At 31.6% G+C, this 25,379-nt stretch overlaps 2 protein-coding genes, 1 long non-coding RNA gene and 1 other non-coding gene across 5 annotated transcripts; 1 reads left to right on the top strand and 3 right to left on the bottom strand.

Annotated features, from left to right (window-relative positions):
- Window positions 1-2,290: 2,290 nt before the first annotated feature.
- LOC107917925 (uncharacterized) lies at window positions 2,291-4,701 on the bottom strand. Of its 2 annotated transcripts, none has more exons than XR_005900015.1 (2): window positions 3,859-4,701; window positions 2,291-2,881 (listed from the first exon to the last, which is right to left on the bottom strand). It is a non-coding gene; the product is annotated as an uncharacterized lncRNA (long non-coding RNA). The 2 variants fall into 2 exon arrangements; XR_001689854.2 differs by having other exon boundaries at window positions 3,481-4,700.
- Window positions 4,702-5,550: 849 nt separating this feature from the next.
- On the top strand, window positions 5,551-5,642 carry LOC121207176 (small nucleolar RNA U30). The gene has a single exon (XR_005902281.1). It is a non-coding gene; the product is annotated as a small nucleolar RNA U30 (small nucleolar RNA).
- Window positions 5,643-7,226: 1,584 nt separating this feature from the next.
- LOC107917251 (TMV resistance protein N) lies at window positions 7,227-12,588 on the bottom strand. Its single transcript, XM_041079177.1, has 8 exons — window positions 12,585-12,588; window positions 11,370-11,559; window positions 10,192-10,561; window positions 9,784-9,824; window positions 9,456-9,696; window positions 8,264-9,346; window positions 7,598-8,184; window positions 7,227-7,483 (listed from the first exon to the last, which is right to left on the bottom strand). The coding sequence occupies exons 1-8, from the start codon at window positions 12,586-12,588 to the stop codon at window positions 7,390-7,392; spliced, it is 2,610 nt and encodes an 869-aa protein (XP_040935111.1). The 3' UTR covers window positions 7,227-7,389.
- Window positions 12,589-24,317: 11,729 nt separating this feature from the next.
- On the bottom strand, window positions 24,318-24,884 carry LOC107917249 (RING-H2 finger protein ATL28). The gene has a single exon (XM_016846621.1). It carries the CDS (start codon window positions 24,882-24,884, stop codon window positions 24,318-24,320), a length of 567 nt encoding a protein of 188 aa, XP_016702110.1.
- Between the last annotated feature and the right edge of the window lie 495 nt (window positions 24,885-25,379).

Genomic DNA, 25,379 nt, shown 5'->3' with positions numbered 1-25,379 from the left:
TAAATCATGAGATATGATGAATTTTGTGAGACAAGGTCAGAATGATTTCAGGTTCCCTTGTTCCGGCTTTTTAAAATCATAAAAAATTGGATAAAAATAATTAGGGGCTTAAATTTATATTTTTAGAATCCTTAATGAGTCTATTTTCAATATAAACAAATGGAAACATCATTTGAATTCTGTACAAGGAGATAATTAATTTTTAGTGAAGAAGGGTCAGAACTGTCAGACAGCAGAACAGGGGTAATTTTAAAAAATAAACTGTACTTATTGGATAAACAAAAAATTATGAAAATTTTATTGTAAGAATATATATGAGTCTAATTTCAGGAAAAATTAGCGGATATTAATTTGGAGTTCTATATCTCCAGATATAAATAATTTAGTGACTATAACGCATATAGATAGCTTGAATATTCATAAAAGTAAATAATAAAAATTATGGATAATGTTACTTACAAGTGTGTTATCTACATTAAGGATGTGGAATGGAGAGGAGGAGGAGGAAAAATATGTATGAATATTCATCTAGCATGGCTAATTTGCATATTTTAGGCTCAGGGACTAAATTGAATAAAAGTAAAACTTTATGGGCAATTTTGTAAAAATGTCAGAAATAACCAAATTGCGTGAAATGGATTATTTTATTATTTAAATTACAAAATTGAATGAAATTATTAATTTAGTTCAAGATCAGGGGAAAACATGTTTTAGGGATTAAATTAAAAAGTGTTGAAATTATGGAAAATTCTGATATTTTATAGAATTCATGGACTATTATCAATATATATGAGAATAATAGCTGGAAATAAGGATTAAATTGCAAGAATTTTATTTTCCTGACCCTAAGGATGAAATCGTCATTAATTAAAAGATATCGGATTAATAAAATTATAAACACAAACAAGCAATAAGGTAAGTTTGTGTAACTTGAATTGTATTTTAAATACTTGAAATATGTGGTTATGTGATGAAAATATGATTTGAATGTTCAATTCATGATATTTGATGAAATATTGATAATACTCGAAATAAATTGAAAATAAATCCCGGTTGAATGAAAGAAAAATTCGATGGATCTCTAAAAAGGAATTGACGGTAAAAAGGATCTAGCCCGGACGGGTGATCCTATCCTGATATAGCCCTCCCGAAGAATACGTGTAAAACGGATTTAGCCCGGACGGGTAATCCGAATTAGGGTCTGAATTTAGCATGGACTGGTAATTCAGATCCAAGCTCATTAGAGTAATTGTCGTTGCAGGGGATTTAGCCTAGACTGGTAATCCCGACAATACTTTATGAGTTTATATTACAGGGGATTTAGCTTGGACTGGTAATCCCACTGTAAGGATGAGGTTCGCGGGAGTGTGCTTTCTGATATGAAATGTGTAAGACCATGGTTGAAAGATACCATGGCAACCTGATATGAAATGTGTAAGACAATGGTTGAAAGATACCATGGCAACGTGATATGGAATGTGTAAGACCATGGTTGAAAGATACCATGGCAACGTGATATGGAATGTGTAAGACCATGGTTGAAAGATACTATGGCAACATGACAGAAAATGAGTAAGACCATAGTTGAAAGACACTATGGCATCATGTCAAAGATAAATAAGACCGTGGATGGGAGACGCTATGACATCTGTTGAACAATTGATATTCAGGTAATATGTATCAGATGGCGAATAGTTATATGAAATGGTTGTGTGAAATGTTTACAAGAACTGGTCATATGGAAATATATGTACAAAATAGTTGTATGAAATAATTATGAAGATAGATAAACGAAATAAGTATAAGTACATAGAATATAATTTATGTTAAAGTTTGATATAAGCTATTACCGGAATAAATATACATAAAATATATGGAAATGATGGAGCATGAAATATTGATATAATGAAATGAATGATATATGCTTATGAAGAAACGGTAAGAGCATGATATGTTTCATGACATGTACATATATGATTATCTTTGATATGTTGATACAAGGAAATGATGTAAGTTGAGACTATTATTAAACTCAAGTGCGATATGTCGAGAAAATAGATATATCAATGTTGAATTTATATGAGATATGTGCAAGTATACTAACAATGTTGTTGTTTGATGCTTATACAAGTGCCAAACTGTTGATTGAATGGTAATATATTTATTTATATGATGCATTGAATCGGTAAGTATTTAAATTTTTTTAAGTGATCTGTAAATGGTAGTAATGCTTCGAAACCCTGTTCTGGCAGCGAATACGGGTTAGGGGTGTTACATACAAGATATGATATGTGAGAAATAATGGTTCCATCGGGTGTGATATTATAAGTGGAATTGGAAACTTGAAAATAAATTGAAATAGATTGACATCCTATATCAAAAGCACTCAAATATGTCCTCATTTTGACAACCTATCTCCGATAGTTTTCACCTGAAAAGAAAGGTGGTGGAGGTAGAACAACTATTTGAAGCCATTTAGCATTGGCCAATGCTAGCTAACTCTTAACACAACTCTCAATGATTTTTAGGCCATTTAAGATTAAATAAGGTTTCTGATACCAAATTGTAATACCCCAAACCCTGCCTAGACGTGATGGCCAAATTTGATGATGTCACACGAGAGTGTTTTTGAAAACGTGTTGACCTTAAGTTGTGTCAGTTATTATCTTTCGTTTAATTCAGAAAACGCGAATTAATTGTTTAGCTTTAAAACATTCCCTTTATGCGGAAGCTTTTGTCAAAGCTCGTCTTTAAAAATCAGTATCATTTGATTTAAAACTGATTTTTAAGCTAAAATCCCATAAACTGTTTTGAAGATCCAAAAATATGTGGCCACCATCGAGTCCTCCACTGCACCGATCCATCTACTACTGGGGATTACCTGAACAGATCAAACAGATAAAGAGTTAGTTTTCGTAACTCAGTGTGTACATCCCCACAGTTCAGCATGCATACAGTCAAATAACAGAATACAATCATAATTCGGGCCTGATCCCTTTACAGAAGCTGTGGGGCCCTTGGCCCACTCAGGAACAGAATCAGATACAGACTTAGGGCTTCAGCCCATCTCAGCTATATATATCATGCATAACAGATCAGAATAACAGAATATGCCCACCAACCCTGCACACTAACTCCGTCCAACCCAACACACCATGTGGGGATAAAATCGATCCACCTATCCCTGTACACCAAATATGGGGATAAAATCAACCCATCCAATCCTACATACCATAAATTACTGCAATGCAGCACATGTCATACATATGCAGCTTAGCTGCCAGATAACAGGCTTATGAAGCCTTTCAAATACTTCCTTCACTTCATCAACTCACCCCGATGCAATGCATCATACAATATGGCATGCTATAATGCAGGTAAACAGATCATACGCTTATATTCAGAACAGTACATAGATACATGCTAGATATAATATATATTATCACGTGTAAAACAATATTTGTTGGCGACCCGTGCAACCTTACAGAACATTGCCGAAAAATGGGCTCACATGCTCATGTGGCTTGCCCGTGTAGGCCCACACGCTCATGTGGCCCACACGGCCCAAATTGTTCCACACGGCCTAGCTCGAATTTCCACACGCCTATGTGGTTACCCGTGTAGCCCACACGCTCGTGTGGTTCATACGGCCTAAATGGTCGACCCCGTGTCTCGCACATGGCCTCACCAGTCCTCACACGGCCAGGTCCGTGTCTCCCGTGTCGCGCGCGCACGGCCTGATTCATCCGTCATACGCCTGTGTACTACCACACGGCCTACCACACACTCGTGTGGCATCGACATAATACATTTTCAACTTTTGCCAACTATCGTTTTCTGTGCAATCAGAGTACACACCTAGTCGTTTTTGACGCAAGATCACCCCGAGCACTCCGAAACCTTAGCGAGTAATGGTGACTTCTACGTGCCTAACTCGTTCAAGAACGATAATCAGTCCTCTGAATAACTCCGATCAATCGATGGAAGCGATGCGTAGAAAAACAGAAGAGAGATCAAGTCACGAATTAAGGTAACAACTAAGGAGAAAAAAAAGAAAGAAAGAATAATCTTAGAAAAAAGATAAAAGCAAAAATCGGCAGCAAAAGAGAATGGTGAAGAACACGACAACAAAGGGAGAAAATTTTGAGAGAAAGAGAAAGACCGAAAATTCCTAATTGAAGCAACTACTCAGATTCTGATCACTCCCCTATCACCCACTCCTTAATTTTCTCCATCAACCTCTCCACTAGCTAGCATTTCACTGAAACTCAAACTCCTTCACGACACTAGCAGCAAAAACAAATCCCTTGCTCATACAAGGACTCAAACTCCAAGCCTCTAGCAACTCCAACACTCCTCTTATCCACCAAACCAGCAGGCCCATTCTAGTATAATTTTACTAACATTTAAACTTAAGCCCACTGAATAAGAATAAGGCTTTATTCATAAAAATACCAAAATTTGCCAAAGAGATGACTTGAACTTGAGACCTCCCACACACACCTAAAATACTTAACCATTGAAACAGATACACACTTACATCACAAATATACAAAAATAAATATATGGATTTTAGGGCGTTGCACAAATTGTTGGAAGAAAGAGAAGAAACAATAAAAACTTTGAAAGAAAACTTAAAGAAAGAGAGAAATCTAAAAACAAGATTTTTTTTGTTTTTTTTTGTTTCTTACTTGAATGCTTAAACTAAAGTTGTTACACATATTTATAGTAGAAAACTTTATCTAAACTATATCCTAAGCACCAATCATTTGTGTTCATGTCATCATTCTTATCCAAAACACGATCTTTATTCAAATATTAGTCATCATCCTTATCCTAAAATATCCAAAATCTGCTACAAGGACTATGATTGGTCGTTAAAAGATAACAACAAATCTAGTTAAAATAAAATAATATTAACAATATTTTTAAACATTAAAATTAACATTTTCTTCAAGATAAATTCTTTCATAGATCTCACTTAAGTGTTCCTTAAAATAATCTAGAACTATACTTCCATATAAATCATTCCCACCAAGAACAAACATTAGCCTAACAATAACGATACCCGTAACAATTTTCCATTGAAGGTAGATACATTGTCATTGGGACAAGTAACTAACTTTATTATCGCACGTATATGGATAAAATTATTATTAATCTTTCACTAAACTACAAAAACTATAACTAAATTATTACTTTCATTCTATTTTGGTCACTGAACTATTAATTTTTTCAATTTAATTACTAAACTTTCGAAGTCTAATATTTTGGTCACTCCCCCTTTAATTGTCGTTAAATGAGTGATGAAAATCCGATGTGAACTTTTTATTGGTCTCATAATAAATTTAGTCCTTTAATATTTTAATGTATGCATATTCTATCAATTTGATCCTAAAAACTAAGAGGAAATCTTTGCAAATGCACTTTATCCCAAAACCATTGTGAAAGACGAATTTGTTTTGAGGCAATTTCTTCATTTGCTATATCATTCATTGATTTGAAAATTGATGCCAATGTTTCAATTTAAGTTTAGGTATTATTAAAGGAAGCGGTGATGATTATAGAAATCTAAATCTCGTTAATTTGATTCATAAATATGAGGATGAAATTTTTCATCCATTCTTAAACATTTTCTGAGCCTTTTCTCTCTCTTTGCATAAACAATTTTTTTTTACCAAATCTCGTTCATTCCTATTTTACCAGCAATAAAAAAAAAGTGAAGCAAAATTAAAAAGAACTAAAATAAGCAAAATGTTTTGGAAACTTGAATATTTATTTGAATTATTGTTCTTAATTATATCATTTGATACTAAATTTAGGGCTAAATTTAGAATTAGAACTAAATTGATAAATTTGATAAATGTTGAGGGTTAAATTTATTGAATTTTTTAGAATTTGAATTAAAATGACAAACTTTATAAACATTAAGGACTAAACTTGTTGAATAATTTATATTTAGGATCAAATTGATATAATGTCAAAATATTAGAGGGCTAAATTTGTTATTATATTAAAAAAAAAGCCCACATAAGCTTTCTGGGACTCATCTAATAACAACTAACCGGAGAGTAATCAAAATATTTTATTTCAATATCCATAGTGACTAAATCGAAAAAATTAATTCATTAGTGACCAAAATAAAATGAAGTTAATAATTTAATGACTATTTTATACTTTACCCTTAATTTTTCCAACACATCTTATGACACAAAATTAACAATAAATTTATTTTAGTTGGTAAATTTTATCTACCCATGTAACTTGTTTTCTTCCAAGGGGAGGAAAATCAATTATTTTGAAGAGTTTATATATATATATATAAAACTAAAGCTTTTATTATTTTAATTTTAAGTTTAAATTTATACTAAATATTCTTTATATTATGAAAAATATTTTATTAATTAAAATTTTCATTATGTTGATACACTAAATAATCAAATGAGACATTTCAATGACATTCTTTGTTTGATAAAGTATAGAGCCAACTTTCCAGCAGAGCAATTGAAAGCTACTAAGCACAACCATATAGTAGTCTCCCGTTATAAAAAAACCTTTTAAGAAATAACACCTCGGCTTGCAAATTGACCGACCTCTCAAGAACATGATAACAATTTGATTCAAACGATAAATCTCTATTTGCAATATAAAAATTTGTTGGCAGCTAATTGAACTTTAATTTCAATTTTCCTGTTTTGTACATTGAATTCTAGTTCTATGCACCTCTCAATCTATATTACCTCAGACTCTTCATTTTTCATGAAGTATATGTATGTTATAATTGTGTATGACACATTTGGGTATGGATACATGATATAATCCTTCAAAATCCATACAGTATAGTGGTCATCCTCTAGACGCTAGTATTTTATGGAAGCAAATGTTTAGATCATCATGTATTAACTTTCAAAAGGCTGCTTTCAAGAGTAAATTTTCATGCTTCATCTCTTGTAATTAAGATGTCTGAACTTTATAAACATATGGACATGGTTTGATTGCAATAGTTAAGATGTTTTGGGATGTACTAATAGAATAATGCTAAAAGAAAAAGACAATTCCAAGGAGCTTTCTTTATGATATAGTTTCTTTACTATGGCACACATGGTCTGAAAATGTTCTCCCTAGAGTACAAGGGTTCCTCAAAAGAAGGAAATGATTCGCTTCAATTTCTTCTTGAACGCATGTGTCAGAATGTTATCCTAAGATAGAATGACTATACTTCAAAATTTCTATTATAACTTGTAGTCCATTTCATTATTAAAAAATAATAAAAAAATGCTAATTAAATGATTTTAACCAATGGTATTTTCCGCCTATAAAAAATTTGAAACACAACTTGTACGGAAAAGATAAATCTATATGAAAGGAAATGGATAATAATATATAGAGCTAGGAGAGTAGTCGATGGTTTACAATATCTGATTGACAAGATGCACAAAATAGAGTAATTTTCCCCTGCTGATCACCTGCTTTCGCATTCAACCTGGAAGCAAAGCACGAAGATATGAAGTAAATCAGCCGTACAAAACAGGAGACAATAGCATATATCAATCATTGAAGATTTGAGGAATACAATGAAAATAAGTGAAAGCTTAACCATTTTCTTTTGACGGGCGCGCCGATATTATTCTCGTTTGATCCATCGTTTGAATGGATATCATCAAATTTTGAAGAAGTTGGCTCACTATGCTCATTTATGGTATGATCCATCTCTTCCAAATCTTTCTCATGCACTATTCGAGCTCCACATTTCTTCACCACGGAATTGATGCCAAAGATGTTTACTACAACCTCTATTTGAAGTGGAGTAGCTAATTCCACCAAGGAAGACAAATTTATTTTGGCACAAGGCAAATAATGTATCCAAAGGTGATCCTCGGTCACCCTTGTAGAGTTCCCCTTTAAATGACAGAAAGAACTTTCAACTTGTCGGGAGTAATTTCTACCATGGATAACAGTTCTGTAGGAAATATGCTCCCCCCTCCAAGGTTTATTATTGAAGTCAGAGAAGAAAAGACAGCAGAAAGCAAATCCTAAGAACTGTGTATCATTCAGAAAATTGGGAGGCAATTGCATCTTTATTATAGATTTTGAAGAGACATCCGTTTGACTGCTAAACCATACTGGGATTTCACTTCCTGGTATGAAAATGTCATAATATTTTGTTCTTGCATTTGCAACTGTCTGCAAACAAAGACACTTTTGCTGAAACTTGTACCATAAATCAATGGGAGCGATAATAGCGAAAAATAAAGGTTCTAACCTTCAGACGTGTCTTCAGCATTGTTACTGCATTGTTACCCTCTGCCAATTTGAAGCAGTTAAAAGCACAAATATATCCACTAAGCCTTGAAGGGCAAGCTGTTGTTGACTGTGCAACTACTTCCAATGAAGCACAACCATCTATCCATAAATCTAAGCCGGCTGCTGGAAGCTCAGGCAATGACTTAAGCCTTTTGCAATCAGTCAGAAATAGACGAGTAAGCTTGGAAAGTCGACTAAGAGTTGCAGGTAGGGTGGTGAAATTGTTATCACTAAGACGTAGAATTTCCAACGAGGATAAGCTGCAAATATCATTAGGAATAGCCCCCTCATGAAGGTTGCAATCACTTAAATTCAGCTCTTTTAAAGTACTCAAACCTGACAAAATTGCAGGTAGCCTCAAAGTCGTACAGTTCCAACTAGGACTTTTTGTTGCGCTCGAAATAAAAGGCCAATATGCTCGTACTCTAGGTGGTGGTCCCTTGCTTCCTCGAAAGGACAAAAACTTCAGATTTTTCATATGAAAAATGAAGGACGGTGGTGTTGTTGTGGCAGTTCCGCTCAAGTCAAGCTTCTCCAAAGATTTTATTTGCTGCAAATTCTCTGGCAAATTTTCTAGCTTGGAACAACCAGAGAGAACAAGAGTTGTGAGGAATTCACAACCACCTATGCTGCTTGGGAGATTCTCAAGCTTACAACAATCTTTCAGATTTAACAACACAAGACTCCTGAGATGTCCAATTGAAGAGGGAAGTTCGTTAATACCAGTCCCATCTAAATGAAGCTTTTTCAAACACTCCATTTCTCCCACAACCTCTGGAATCCATTTTATATTTGAACAACCTGAAAGAATTAATGTTTCAAGAGATTCCTTTCCAATTTTGGAAGGGAAACTCCTAAGGCTTTTGCAGTTTCTTAAATTCAAAAGCTTAAGCCTCCTTAGAAACCTGATGCTTGGATGAAAATCTGCTATTCCAGTACCTTCCAAAACCAAACTTTCAAGGTTTGGGACCATTCTGAAATCTGGTGTTTTCACAAGATTTCTAGAGCATTTGAGGTCGACCAATTTTAACTTATGCAAAGGCTGTTGGAAAAAAAACAATAGAAAAACAAAGAATTGAAATGTCATTTTCTTTTTTGTTTCTTCGCTATCTGTGTTAGGCAAATAATTGATAAAACAATGTAGTTCCTACCATGTCTGGCTTCCATAATTTTTTAATGAAGCTATAAGGCAGAAGAAGTGCAACAAGCTTTTCTGGTTGGAAGCTTGAAGGGAAGGATTTGAAAGGATACCCATGCCACTCCAAAAGTCTTAACTCGTTGCTGAGATACTTAATATCACGAGAATTTGGGGCATTCAAGAATCTGAGCAATCTTAACCTTTTCATCTTCAAGAAGGCATCAGCACTCAAAGTCCAGGTCTTATTTTGTTCCCTGATAACCAAGGGCAAATGATGAATGACCTCCACAAAATACAGAGTAATCAACTACAAATACACAGATAGATGTATTAATTTGTACCCTGTGTAATCCAAGACTATACCTTGAACAGCTTCCGTAGCCTGAAAATCAGAGTAATCGACAATTAATAGTAAATTTAATGGCTTAACTCTGCATATAACAGCTATGACAAGTTTAGTTACGAGAGTAATAGAAAAAGCTTATTTAATACATATGTTCAAATAATTAAATATAAAATAAAAACAATTAGTACAAATTTACAAATAATAAGACCTCTTCAAAATAAGAAAAAAATTATACTTCTTTTTGTGACAAACAAATTATGTGAGTGGTTAAAAATTATCAATTATAATTAATTTATAGTTAACTCATATATTTAAATAAGCAAAAAAAAATAATACCTCTACCAAATTTAGCACTATAATGCTAATATTTACTTAAAAGACTTGCTGTGTTTTCTATTAGCACATTATAGGTATCATTTTCTTCCCATAATCTACTACGTTCTCCTGGTTCATTAGGAGATTCTTGGTAAACAATTTTCCTTCCCATCTCTTGTAACAAGTCATGCATCGATAATTTGTTGTCTTCATTAATTGTTATAAGAGATTTTTTAACGAGAATATCTATTCCAATATCCGGAAAAAAGTCACAACCATCGAGAATTTTGGTTACCATATCTTTGTCTTCTCCTTTGAAGAAGCATGCAATATCTAAAAATATAGCTTTCTCTGACTGTTCTAACCCATCAAAGCTTATTTGAAGCCTGTCTAGAATTTCTTTGTTGGACTCCTTTTTAAGTCTTTCGGTAGCACTTCTCCATTGAGCTTCATCTGATCTGCCAGATAGAAAAGAACCAAAAACTTCAAGAGCTAATGGAAGGCCATTGGCATATTCCACTACACGTTCAGAATGTTGGGTATGGGTCCCACTATGTGGGAAACCCATAGTTTCTGCCATAATGTTTTGTCTTTCTTTTTTGGTTTTGTCAAAAGCCATTTTGGGGGTTTTTAACGGATGTTGGGCAGAAATTTTAGTAGAGCCAAAAACAAAAAAAAATCTCAAATTAAAACAAAGAGAAAGAGAGAAGAAAATTTCAGTTTTTCAAGTTTGGTGCAGCAGTGATCAACTCTTCGATCGAAGGTTCATCCGTGGTTCGATTGAGCTGATTTTTGGACAGCAGCTAGGCGATAAGGTGTTCTTGACTTTGTACGGTCGGATTTTTCATCCGAGTCTTGTAGCGTCGGAAATACCCATTTTTCAGCAGCTACGTTTTTGGTGATGTTCTCTCATTTTTCTCTCTTTTGCTAAAGATTACATATTGTTAGCCTTGTCGTAGTCGAATGCTTGTTGTAGGCTTGTTATTGTGATCTTGTAGTTGAACATTTGATGATAGTGGAACTCTTTATCGGACTCTAAAGTCCCGTGGTTTTTACCCTTAATTTAGAGGGGTTTTCCACGTAAAAATATCGGTGTCTCTATTTATTTTTGTTGTGGTTGCATTAGTTGATTTGTGGTTGATTAAGGTTGCTAGAGAACATATCTTGTGCTATTGTGCTTGCCATAATTTTTGACAGGAGTTATAAGGAGAGAAAGAACACCGGTTGTGCTTTCGCTTTGTTTCGATTGTTCGGTTTCTTCCCAACACAGAAAGCTCAAAAAATTCTTTTGCAGGTGTTTCACTTTTGAAAGCTTTCAAACTGAAAAGGCGAAGTGCTTCCTTGGCATTCAATTTCGTCGGATTATACACATCATCAACTCCGTAGATTTGCAGCAAATGCTCGTCTCTTGTTGTTATGATGATCCTGCTTCCTAAACCAAACCAAGCTCGCTTGCCTATCAAACATTTTAAGTGTTGAATGTTATCCACATCATCAATTATTATTCCTTAGTTTATTATTATTATTTTATCATTATCTTCCATTATTGTTATTATCGACATCCTATTATTATTCATATTAATGTATTGTTATCATTCACTACTTTTTATTATTACATTATTATTATTACAATCATCATATTATTAATTTTATATTGATACTGTCATATTATATATTTTTTCTTTCTTCTTATTTTTTATCTACATTATTATTACTATTATTATTGTAACTATTTTTGAACATATCATATGTTTTAAACTATTATCAATTTTAAATATTTTACATATATTATCTCTTGTAAATCATCATACGTAGTATTCATTTTGAAATTGTTATATGTATCTTTGTACTTTAAATTATTATATATATATACATACTTTTTGCTTAAACGATTTTTATACATTATTTTATCTCAAATTTCTCTTTTCATATCATTTATTCTAAATATTTTATACATTATTTATGTTAAATCATTATATATATTATTTATTTTAAGTTTTCATATGTTATTCTGTTATACTATTTTATATATAAATGATTTTAAGTTCTTTATTGCAAACCTTTTATTATTATTTACCTTAAGATTTAATATATTACTTGTATTAAATTGTTTTACATACTTCTTATATATTATATTTTTAAAATTTGTTTTTCATATATTATTTATTTTAGATATTCTATGTATTCTTTCAACTTGTTATACACACTATTCATCTTAAGTTGCATTTTGAAATCATTTTGTGTATCAATTATTTTAGATTGTACTATACCATTCCCTTTAAATTGTTTTTATAATACCTAATTTAAACTCGTTGCTATGTATTATTTATTTAAAATTGTCTCATTATCTATTTTAAAAGGTTTCATGTAGTTTATTTCATTCTTTTGATTATTAATGTTGGTATCTAAGTGACCTATGTTATGTAATTATTGTCATCGTGTATTATAATTCGTTCGTTTGTATTTTTATATTATTGTTACCCATTTGCATAGTATCTTATCCATGTATATTGTTCCATGCTTATTCATCATTCGTAATTGTCGCATTGTAGTTTTCAACTTGTTAATCCAAAGTCAATGGTTCCACCCTTTTTTTTCAAGTCAAAATTAATGTGTTTTGGGTCGACTTTGATACTTGGCGTTTGGAAATTTCGAGAAATTGTGCCCTACATGTTGGGTTTCGATTTATCATTTGACCAAACGATCGAATATCTTTTTTAAATTTTCAATACATAAATTTTGGAAATTATTAGATGATTTTGGTATCGAAGGTTTGAAATATCGTGTCCTACGTGTTGGATGTGATATTTTATTTCTTCGAGACAAGAGAATCTAAATTGTTTCATACTATTGCATTCCTTTGAGATTTTTAGACAAGGCAATATTTGGCGTTTGGAAATTTCGAGAAATTGTGCCCTACGTGTTGGGTTTCGATTCATTGTTTGACTAAACGATCGAATATCCTTTTTAAATTTTTAATATACAAATTTTGGAAATTATGAGACGATTTTGGTATCGAAGGTTGAAATATCGTGTCCTACGTGTTGGATGTGATATTGTATTTCTTCAAAACAAGAGAATCTTATTATCCATTTCAAGTTTTTCAAACATTCATATCAAGGGATCGTATTTTAAAATTTCTTGCAAAATCTTTTCAAATTTTCAACATCAAGACATTAATTAATCAATTAGGTACCAATTTTGGGCGTTACGAGGGTGCTAATCCTTCCTTGTACGTAACTGACTCCCGAACCGTTTTCTAGAACTTCGTAGACCAAAATCGTTGTTTTAGTAAATCGAAATGTTTTATTAAAACGACCAAATTTCTAGGTGATCCGATCGCACCTAAACCAAAAAGATTGGTGGCGACTCCCATGTTCGTTTTCATTTTCAAAACCAAAGTCGATCCCCGTTTTTCAAAAAAAATGGTTTCGACACTTTCTTTTGCCAACATCCAATGTCATATCATCATGTTTTCATTTCATAATTCTATCCGATTAAACTTCCTAAAAGAACTCCATACATAAATGAAAGTAATAGTGTTTGGTTACCTGTTTGGGTTAAACTTACACAAATAATGAACTATAATGCGTTACCCATCAGGGTTAAACCTACATGGATTGAATAATAGTGTTTGGTCACCCGTCAGGATTAAACCTACACGAATTGAATAATAGCGCCTGGTCACCTGTTATGTAACACCCCAAACCTGTATTCGTCGCTAGAGTAGGGTTACAAAGTATTACCAACCAATCGAAACATTTAACAATCAATTCATGAATAATCATAAGCATATATTAAATCATCAAGAAAGATGCGAATTGTCCCTAAATCGAGTTTTAAAGGTCTTAAAATTTCCTTAAAAACATTTCAAGACTAAATAGAAATTATTTGAAAAGTTAAAGAGAAAATTGCAAAATTTTGGCTACAAGGGTCACACGACTGTGTGACCAGGCCGTGTGACTCACATAGCCAAGACACACGCCCGTGTCTCAGACTATGTGGGCATTTAAAGTAGGGACACATGGTCGTATCCCAGCCCGTGTCCGTGTCCATGCCCATGCCCATGCCCGTGTAACTCACTGACTTGGGTTACACAGCAAGCCACACGCCCGTGTGTCAGGCCGTGTGACACTTGAAATGGCCTCACACGCCTGTGAGCTAGGCCATGTAACAACATGAATAGCATGCAAAGGAACCTACAAGGGACACACAGCCGTGTCGCCAAGCCATGTGGACAAAATCTTTATCTAAAACAAGCTTTTCCAAAATCAAATCAAGCATGATCATTTAACCCATCTAAGCACATTTTAAAAGGGCCTTAAGTAACAACAAAACATAATCAAACATGCTCAAACAAGCATCTTAGGTGCCTAATCAGTGTTCCTTCATTGACACCACATTTAATTCTATCAACAACAACCAATATACCATTCATAGGTACCTCATTCAAAGCTCAAACATTTAAATCATTGATGTAACACCCCCTACTCATATTCGTTGCCAGAATAGGGTATGAGGCATTACTGGAGTTTACGAATTAAATTTTTTTTTCAAACTCAATGTAACCCCTTTATAGATATCTAACCTTCCCTGCAATTTTAAACCGAGACCAATCCATATCAACCAATCCAATTCAACATATTTTCAAGATAGATTCATGCATATTCATAAGATAACCTCATCACATACCAAAACTAGGATTTGTTAGCCATACCAATGGCTTACTTTACATTCATTACACCTTAAATTTTACTTTATTAACTTATACATGCCATTGATTTCCAAAATAAAGTTTCTTGATATACCAAAATATTGAGGTTGATAGTGTGATGTGTCTCCAACCGAATCTGACCTCCGAGCTCTTAACACTATAAAACAAGAAAAAAGGAAACATGGTAAGCACTTTGTGCTTAGTAAACTCATGTAACAAGAATTATACTTGCCTAATATTTTCAATACAATGAAATAAATATACAAATATCCATTCAATGCATTATTATCCTAATATGCACAAACTCAATATTCAAGTTAGTCCAATAATTTCCATGTATCAATCATATATACCATGATTGATGACCCTATCAATACCATGATTTCCATTCCCTTTTTATTTTTCCATATTTATCGCGTTGAATTTTTTTAAATTTTGATAGATTTTCAGAGGTACACTTTTAGTGTACAATTTCGGGTCCGTCAATTCATATTCATATACGCACATTTCTATTTCAGAGAGCACACTCCCGCGAACCTCATCCTTACAGCGGGATTACCAGTCCAGGCTAAATCCCCTGCAACGACAATTACTTTAATGAGCTTGGATCTGAATTACAAGTCCAGGCTAAATTCAGACCCTAATTCAGATTACCCGTCCGGGCTAAATTTATTTTACACATTCTTCAAGAGGGCTATATCAGGATAGGATCACCCGTCCGGACTAGATCCTTTTTACCGTCAATTCCTTTTCAAAGATCCATCGAATTTTCCTTCATTCAACCAAGATTTCTTCCCCTTTTATCAAATATATCAATGTTTCATCAATTTTCATACAGTGAACATTCAAATCATATTCACATCAATAACATACATTTCAAGCATTTAAGAATATAATTCAAGTTACATGAACTTACCTCGATACTTGTTCGTATACAAAAATCTACTAATTCCAAACTTTTTCTTTTCCTCGATCTAACTTTGTATTTGAGTTTTATGGATCTAAATAAATAAATTTAATCATCAATTTAATACATTTCATCTTCATATGTAACATTCTCTACAATTCCACTATTATTTATAGTTCATTCAAAGCTGTCTACTTGAGTCGTAGTCACTAAATTATTTATATTTTAAGCTACAGAACTCCAAATTAAGATTTGATAATTTTCTATGAAACTAAACTCACGTATATTCTTACCATAAAATTTTCATAATTTTTGGTTTAACCAATAAGTACAGTTTATTCTTTAAAGTCACCCCTGTTCTGCTATCTGACAGTTTTGACCCTTCTTCACTAAAAATTAATTATCTCCTCATAAAAAATTCAAATAATATTCCAGTTTATTTCTATTGAAGATAGACTCATTCAGGATTCTAAAAATATAGACTCATTCAGGATTCTAAAAATATAAATTTAAGCCTCTAATTATTTTTATTCAATTTTTTATGATTTTCCAAAGTCAGAACAGGGGAACCCAAATTCATTCTAACCTTGTCTCACAAAATTTATTATATCTCATGATTTACAATTCTATTGCTTACACCGTTTCTTCTGTGAGAAACTAGACTCAATAATATTTAATCCCATATTTTTTTCATCTTCTAATTCGATTTTCACAATTTATGGTGATTTTTCAAAGTTAGCCTACTGTTGCTGTCCAAAACTGTTTTAGTGCAAGATGTTTATTATTATTTTCCCCTAAACTTTTAATAAATAATAATTTCGTCTCCGCTCAATTAGCCTCTCAATTGAGCTGATTTTTCTCAATTAACACTTAATTCTATCACTTTAAACTACTTTATAACTTTTTGGAATCAAAATTTCAGCACTAGATTTTAATTCCAAACATTTTCACAAGTAGGTCCTAAAAATCAATTTCTATTGAAATTACCTAATAAAATCATCTCATAAACAAATTAAAGTTTCAATTTCATGCTATTTCATCATAAACTTACAGCACTCAACCATGGTGACTTTCAATTACATACATGAAATCAAAAACTAATGAATTTAATAGTAGGACCTAGTTGTAAAAGTCTTAAAAACACAAAAATTATAAGAAAAAGGTAAGGATTAACTCACTTGGTGCAAAAAATATAAAATACCAGCTTAAAGAATCCCTCCTATGGCGTTTTGGCTGATGAGAATGAAGAGAAATCACAAGAAATCTCGATATTTTCATACTAGTCTTAATTTTATTTAGTTAATTATGCAATATTCCAATTTTGCCCTTAAGTCATCCGTTTTCTTGCTGATTTCATTCCCTTGCCATCCAGCCCAAATAAATTTTGGGTCTAATTTTCTTTTAAATCCTTTCTCATTAGATACTTAAGCTATTTAATCATCCCAACCACTTTTACACCTTTTCCAATTTAGTCCTTTTTATTTAATTGACTACCCAAACATTAAAATTTCCTAACAAAATTTTAATACCACATTACTAATATTTCATTAATATTTATAAAAATATTTCCAACTCGGTTTTACGAGATTGAGGTCTCGATACTTGTTTTTACCTAATTTTTTTAATAATTTCTTTTTCTAACTAACCACTAAATCGGTAAAATTTTTCTATCGATATTTTCATAAAATTTTCCTATCGATATTTTCATAAAATTTTCCTATCATATCTGTTGACACCATTTTTTTGGATGAAAACGGGGTCGACTTAGATTTTGAAAATAAAACGAAAAATGGGAGTCGCCACCAATCTTTTTTGATGAGGTGTGATCGGGTCACCTCGTAAAACGGTTGTTTTTAATAAACGATTTAGATTTTATTAAAACAACGATTTTTGTCTACGAAATTCAGAAAAATGGGTTCGGGAGTCGGTTACGCACGAGGAAGGATTAGCACCCTCGATGCGCCCAAAATTGGTACCTAGTTGATTAATTAGTGTCTTAGTGTCGAAAATTGAAAATTTGAAGAGTTTAAAAAAAATACGATCCTTAAAAGAAACTCTGGTAACGTGAATTGAAATATAAGATTCTCTTGTTCCGAAGGAATATCACATCCAGCACGTTAGGACACGATACTCTAAACCATCGAAACCAAGATCATCTTATAGTTTAATGAAACCATACTTTGAAGATTTAAGAGGATATTTGGCTATTTAGTCGAACGAGAAATCGAAACCCAGCACGTTAGGGCACGTTTTCTCGATTTTTCTAAATACGAAATATTACCTTTATTATTGAAAGTTTAAAAGGGTATTTGGCCATTTGGTCGAACGAGGAATCGAAACCCAGCACGTTAGGGCACGTTTTCTCGAACTTTCCAAACGTGAAATATTGCTTTTACGAAAGAATTATTTTCGTTGGGTAATTAATATAAATTCGTGGTAAAGTGGAATAGCGAAAAATGAGCAAACAAATATGAATTTCGATATCAATGAACATAACAGAATAAAAATAAATGCATAATAAGAATGATGAGATCAGAAATAGAGGAGTAAGACAAACAAGCAATGTAAGAGAATAATAAAAGAATAATAATAATTATAATAGTAAAAATAATAATAGTAATAATAGCTAAGTGGGAAATAGTAACAGTACATTAATAAGACAAATAATATAATAATAGTGATAGCACTAAAGAAAAAAAATATATTAATAATAGTAATAAATATAATAGTAATAAATAGAAAATAATAGTACATTAATAATAATAGTATATGTTAATATCAATAATGATATGTATAAAAAAAGGAAATAATAATATGGTAAAAAATGTGTTAATAAAAATAAAAATAGAAATAAAAATAATATTAATAATGATATTAATAATAGTAATAAAACAGAGAAAAGAAAAAATATATATATAACGATGAAAAGTAATGATAATAATTATTATAATAGTAATGATATAAAATCAATGAGGTAATAAGCAAATGGGTATAAAAAGAAAATATAATCATAGTAATAATAGTTGTAGTAATAATAATAGTAAGAAAAATAGTGATAATATAACAAGAATAGTAATATAACAAGAGAATAATAATAATAATAATAGTAATGGGGATAATAATAATAATGATACTAACAATAATATAAATAAAAATATAAACAACAAAAAAATAGCAATAGCAATAATAATAATAATGGAATGAAAGTGATAATAATAATAGTAAATAATATGCAAGAAAATAAAATACAATTATAATACCATAATGTTAAATAATAAAAGAAAATACAAAAGAAAAGGACGAAAAGGGGCTAATTTGAACTCTAGACAGAAATTTGAGGCGAAAATAATAATAAAAAAAAGAAATGGGGCCAAATTGAATTTAAAACAAGAGTTAGGGGATAGATTCGAAACAAAAAAAAGGAAAGGGGAGGACCTACTAGAACACGTGAATAACATGGAGGGACTAAAAGGGAAATAATCCCAACCTTTATGCGCATTATTTCAACAGGGACTCAAATGTAATTAGGAGAAAATTATGCGGCCAAATTAAAAACAATAAAAAGAAGAACAGGGGCCTAATCCAATAGCAGCGCAAAAGAGAAGGATTGGCCACATAAATAACCCATTTTAGGCGCATAGGCTCTTTTCCTTTACCCAAACGGTATTGTTTTAGTTTTATTATTTAAATCATACTTTTATTTTGAAACCATCCATGCCTTTATTTCCTTTTTTTTTATTTTTTTCTAAACCTAGCACTTTCAGACTCCTCTATCTCTTCTCCTTCTTTTCAGCCGACAAGGCCATTCCCTGCTCGCCTGCACGCTGCCATGGTCGGTGACCGATGTTGCGGAGGATGAGCTTTTACGCTCTGTCTTCAAAGCCTCTTTTGAAGGCTAAACTTTCAGCAAACAAAGAACGAGAAAAAAAAGAGTTCTTTGTCCCTTTGCCGAACTCGATTACAACGACGGAGAAATCACTCCGACGCGAGCTCAAAGGGATTCAGGTGAGCCATTTTCCTTCCTTTTAGTTTTTGCTTAAACAGATTCGCGAAGAGAAAGAAAAAAATAAAAGAAAATACAAAAGAAAAAAACTAAATAAAAATAAAAAAAGAACCAAGAACACCTTTTAGTTTCCAATCTTTCTTAGATTTGCTTGTGTGCGTTTTGATTTCTAATACCTGTGTTACAATCTTTCTTTTTGTAAAAAAAATAAAAACCCCCCCTTTCCAAAATACAATCCGTCCTCCTTTTCAAAATTTCTCCCTTCGGTTTTATAATCGATTACAATAACAATAAAAAATGCTCTTATTCCTCTGTTGTGGCTGCCTTTTTTGTTGTTTGTGTTTGCAGGGTATGGCCGGTGTTGGTGGTGGGGTGTCAGACGGTATGGGACTGTTGTAGTGGAGGTATGGGGCTGTTGTAGTGGGGGTATGGGGTTTGGTATTAGTGGGCCAAAATTGGCCTACTACAATATCAATGTTCATGCAAAAATATTAAAATAAATTTCTCTTTAAATCGGATTTGTGGTTATGAAACCACTGTTCCGATAACCTTGAATTTAGGCCATTACAATTGAATTTGGTAAATGCACAACTTGCATATATCATTCCATTCAATTCACAACCAAAGTGACACAAAGAATAGCTTTACTTCATTTACCAAACAAACAACCTAAGTTAATCACCAAAATGACCAAATCATTTAAGCAGCATTAAATTTCAAGTATTGCATAAAGCTTCAAACATGTATTTACAATCATTTAAACTTGTGAAATCATATTCCCTGGGACTTACTAAACAAAAGGGACGTTATCACTAAATTTGCATCTTAGGTACATGCCAAAAACACAAAAGAAAACATCACTAACATTGAATACAAGATACCTGAAGGATGTCAAGTTCGGTTCTACTATTTATCTAACTGCAAACATGCAAATCAATTTACATTTAATAGATTTCATTTATTTAGCTAATTACAAGAACAATTAATAATAATTTGAGATTATAACTTAACCAAATAAAAACTTCAATTCTTTCGATAATTCAAGTAACCTTGCTGTATGACCTATTAGTCACGTGGCACCTGGTGCCTAGCAGATAAACCTAGAGGAGTTTGCGCCTAGCACTAGTCGAGTTAACCGACAATATTGAATGTGAGCCTAGCTCTAGTTGGATAAACCAACAATGTTTACGCCCAGCACTAGTCGGATATACCGACCATATTAAATGTGAGTCCAGCTCTAGTTGGATGAACCAACGGTATTTGCGTCCAGCGCTAGTCGGATAAACCGACGATTGTGTGCCCAACACTAGTCAGACAAACTGACAAAGATTGCGCCCAGCGCTAGTCGATTATATCGACAAAATCCATAGTGAGCCCAGTTCTAGTCGAATATATCGACGATTGTACAATTATTTACTTCCACAATTTCCTCATTCATTTTCCTCTATATTAAATCGATAATACACGTACATTTTATATCAAGAGCTAGATTAGCATTGATTAATTAAATAGTAATTAGAAAGATTAAGTTCGAGTCCACGAACTTACCAAAATACGACGGATGTCTACTCATGATCTTTTCCTTCCCACGGTTGATGCCTAATCTATTCTTTTCTTGATCTAAGTTTAACAATTTAACTCAATTAATACCATTCTTGTTTTTACTAAAATAAATCAATCCTAGATCATAGTCTGTACTTTTATTTAACAACAATAACCATTTACTCAATTCAAACATTAACATCAAAATTAAATTGATCATATTTCCTTCTAAGTTTAATAACTCACCAAATATACAATTAATTTATTAACAGTCCCTAAAATCTCAAATTTTATAAAATCACACACCATGCTAGATTTATTTATAACATTTTACTCCTTGTTGGTTAATACTAACCAAATTCATATCACAAAATATTTTATTTACTTAATGAACTTAGTAATTAAATCCCAAATTTCCAGCATAAGAATAATCCACCAAAATAGTCCTTATACTTCACAAAATTATAAATTTTACCCTCACATTTTAAAGTTTGCTTCAATTAAAAATCTCAATGCACCAATTCATGGACTATCTTTCACTTCTTTCCACTTCCATTCCAATTCCAAGAATCTACCCCAATAACATTAACAACTTAGATTTTTCTACCATACTAACTTGTTCCAACATCAACAATTGTAAAAATTTCAACATGAGTTATTTAACTCATGATCTTAGGATTCCAAAAGCACAAAATCCATGAAATAAGAACCAAAAATTACTAACCAATTTGAGCTTTAAAGCATGAACAATGTGGCTGAAATATTCTCCCCCTTTTCGGCATGCAAGAGCAAAATGAAGCTTTTAATTTTTATTTACTCTTGTCTCTCTTTCTTTTCCCCCCGCTCTTCTATTTCTTTTCTTATTAAACAATTTCTTTTCATTTATATTATATTTATTCTAATCCATTTTCTTTTCTTATAGATTCCATGTACATAATATATTTATATAATTAATTTATACATACTTAAAATCATCATAATTGTCGGTCTATTTAATGAATAAATCCTTAATCTAATAACACTTTGCAATTTAATATCAATATAGATTTTATCACCTATTTAATTTAATCCTTGTACTTAAAATTTCAAATACTAATAATTAAAGTAACCTAATAATCATTTAATTCATTACTAAGGCATCTCCCAAAAATATAATAATAATATTTTTTAGCCCGATTCGTGAAGTCAGGGATCCGGAAGTATGCTTCTCGGCACCACTGACATACGGTTCGTTACACGTTAGGGTTAACCTACACAATAATTAGTTTGATCAGGACTTAATATACCTATATTCTCGAGTCCACAACACATACTAGAGCTCAGAACTTAGGGGAAATAACCCGTAATCTCATATACGAGACTTTTACTAATTTCATCGGGTTTTACTCTTAACATATACCATTTTTCAACAATCCATTTCAATTTTCTCAATTTAGATACTAATTCATAGCCAATTCAAGATATCAATAAGACATTAATGAACATACAGATGAAACTCAATAGATAATTAAATAAATTTATATTGTATGAACTTACCTGACAAAACTGTAATGCTTTAGATACTAGGGACTATTTGATAGTTTTACCCTTTTTCACCTAAGTCAACAACTTGATCTATATATATAATAGTTAAGATTCAAAATATCAATATCAATATCATAATAACGCACAAATTCATGCTTATAATCTTTTAATTTCATTTTATATAAATTTCCTAAATTTTAAATTTTTAAATTTTATTCAATTTAGTCCCTAAAACCGAAACAAGTATAACTTTCACAATTGAGCTTCGCTTTTCATTCCAATTTCATTTATGTCCTTTTACAGCCCTTAAAAAATTAAATTTTACAGAAATTTAATGTCACTTTTGACATATTCATAATTTAAACCCTAAATGCAAAATTAACAAAATTTACTTTATCAAATAATGCTTAAACATTTTATAGCTTTCAAATCTACCATTTTCTATTAAAAGCATCTAAATTTTATCAATGAAAAATTTTAAAATCTTTAATAATTTTGAAATCAAAAATATAAATTAACTGAACCTAATTACAATGATATCAAAAATATAAATATTACAAGAAATGGAATTGATTTCTTTACCATGCAAGAGTGCCGATTGTTTAAGCATTCAAAAATGAATTCCTCTTCTATTTCTTATTCCCAAACGGTGAAGATGACCAAATGAAAGAGACGATAAGTTTGGTTTATATTTTCTTATATTTGAGTTTAACTTTAACTTTAATTATACTTATATTTTTACTATTATAACAAACAATAACACTCTACTATAAACCATTATGGAATAATTGTCATTAATTTTAATGCTCAAACCATTACTATTTAATCATTTTAATCAATAAAATCCAATAGCGATTAACTTTTATAATTTTTATGATTTAGTTTTTTTTAATTAATCACAAATCATCAAAATTTCCAGATCAAATTTCAATCCACTTATATAACAGCTTCGTAATATTTAATAATAATATTTATGAGCTCAATTTATGAAAATGGGGTATTAAAACCTCATTTTTCAAAATTATTAACTTTCAATACGTACCATTTGTACTTAAACTAATTGACCAATTAATAAAATCTATTAAATCACGATTCACTATTATATTATATTATATTATATTTAACTCATAAATATTACTTAAATATATCTATGAACTCTCTCATCAATGTTTTCACATTAATGAAAAACGGAATACTACAATTTTTATATTTGAGCTCAAATATATAATTTTCTTTATAAATTTCCTCCTGAAAAATATATAATTAATTTTCTCTGTACTATCCTATCATATAACCATGTCTGAAGAAAAGATATAAAAAATTCTGCAATTTGTAATTAAAAAAGGAAAAGAACTGCAGAAGAAAAGATTGATTCCATATTTACAAAAAATATACATATATTTACATTCTCAATGTCATGCTCATACTATCTACCATACAATTCCGACAACTCGAACGAGTTACATGATTTATCTATGCAACTAAAATGAAAAACATATTCGGAAACAAAAAGTATATATATACTTACATTCTCAATGTCATGCTAATACTATCTATTATACAATTCCGACAAATCGGACAAGTTAAATGGTTTCTCAACCAGTTATCTATGCAACTACAATGAAAAACATGTTCGCAAACAGGGAAAACCCGACACAATTCATCATCTTCGACGTCTTCCAAGCAAATTACACATTCATCCAACGTTGTTTCTCTCAAACTTTTGTAGCTCACGCATGGCGAAGCATGCTCCAAGAACTCCGGGGTCAGCCCCGTGCCTTGCCTTTCGGCCAAATACTCCATGAACCCGTTGAAAATCTCCACCATCCAGAAATTATTCTGTGCCGTAGCTTCATGTGACCAATCGGAATTTTCGAGTTGATAATCGGCAACTTGGCCCCATTCGATGTCAAGTTGATCGATGCTGGCTCCGTACCGGAGCCAGTTGTGAAATCGGTCGAAGATTTGAATGAAAAGGATGATGAACATTACTCCCAAGAGACAAATGACGATCGGCATTTGGAAATCTTGAAGATTGTAGGTGACGCTAGGGAGTTCATTATCGTTTGGTGAAGGTGGTGAAGCCTCCATTGATGATTTTTTTTTTTTAGAAAGCGAGGCAAAATCAATCGAAAGCCGAAGAAAACCGTTGATTTGATTCTAATATTATAAAGATTATAGTTCTTAGCTTTGGGGTTAACAGAGTTGGGTTTTTCTTATATATAAATTTCTGAACAAATTTACTCTTAAAGCTCTAGTTATTTTTTAAACGAATTTTGTAATTGGCTAGTTAACCGAAAGCTTTATGTTTCCACCATTGATGTAAGTAGATAACTAAATAAATTAACAAAAAAAAATCAGGTGATAATGGAGAAAACTTTGGGTTATTTTTTTAATTTGGTTATTAAGGTAAGGTAACTAACATCAACAAATTTTCAGTTTTTTATTTTTATATATAAAAATAGTTGGATTTTCATAGTTACAGTAGGTATTGAGTTTGATTTTTTTAACCACGAGGAAACGTAAACTAATTGATTTTATCGAATTAAAAAAAGGGTAAATTACAAAAATAATCTCTTCTGTTTA

This window comes from Gossypium hirsutum, chromosome A01, assembly GCF_007990345.1.
Source record: "Gossypium hirsutum isolate 1008001.06 chromosome A01, Gossypium_hirsutum_v2.1, whole genome shotgun sequence".
Taxonomy (NCBI): domain Eukaryota; kingdom Viridiplantae; phylum Streptophyta; class Magnoliopsida; order Malvales; family Malvaceae; genus Gossypium; species Gossypium hirsutum.
The sequence above is the reverse complement of the archived record's forward strand: the minus strand, read 5'-3'. Positions and strand labels throughout refer to the sequence as shown.

Excerpts from the sequence above, each read along its gene's own strand:
- LOC107917251 (XM_041079177.1), bottom strand. Across the intron at positions 10,562-11,369 it reads GAATTTTTTGAGCTTTCTGT|ATCAGATGAAGCTCAATGGA; the intron begins GTTGGGAAGAAA and ends TCTATCTGGCAG. Across the intron at positions 9,825-10,191 it reads AAGAAAATGATACCTATAAT|GCTACGGAAGCTGTTCAAGG; the intron begins GTGCTAATAGAA and ends TCTGATTTTCAG.
- LOC107917249 (XM_016846621.1), bottom strand. The coding sequence starts at position 24,884 with ATGGAGGCTTCACCACCTTCACCAAACGATAATGAACTCCCTAGCGTC.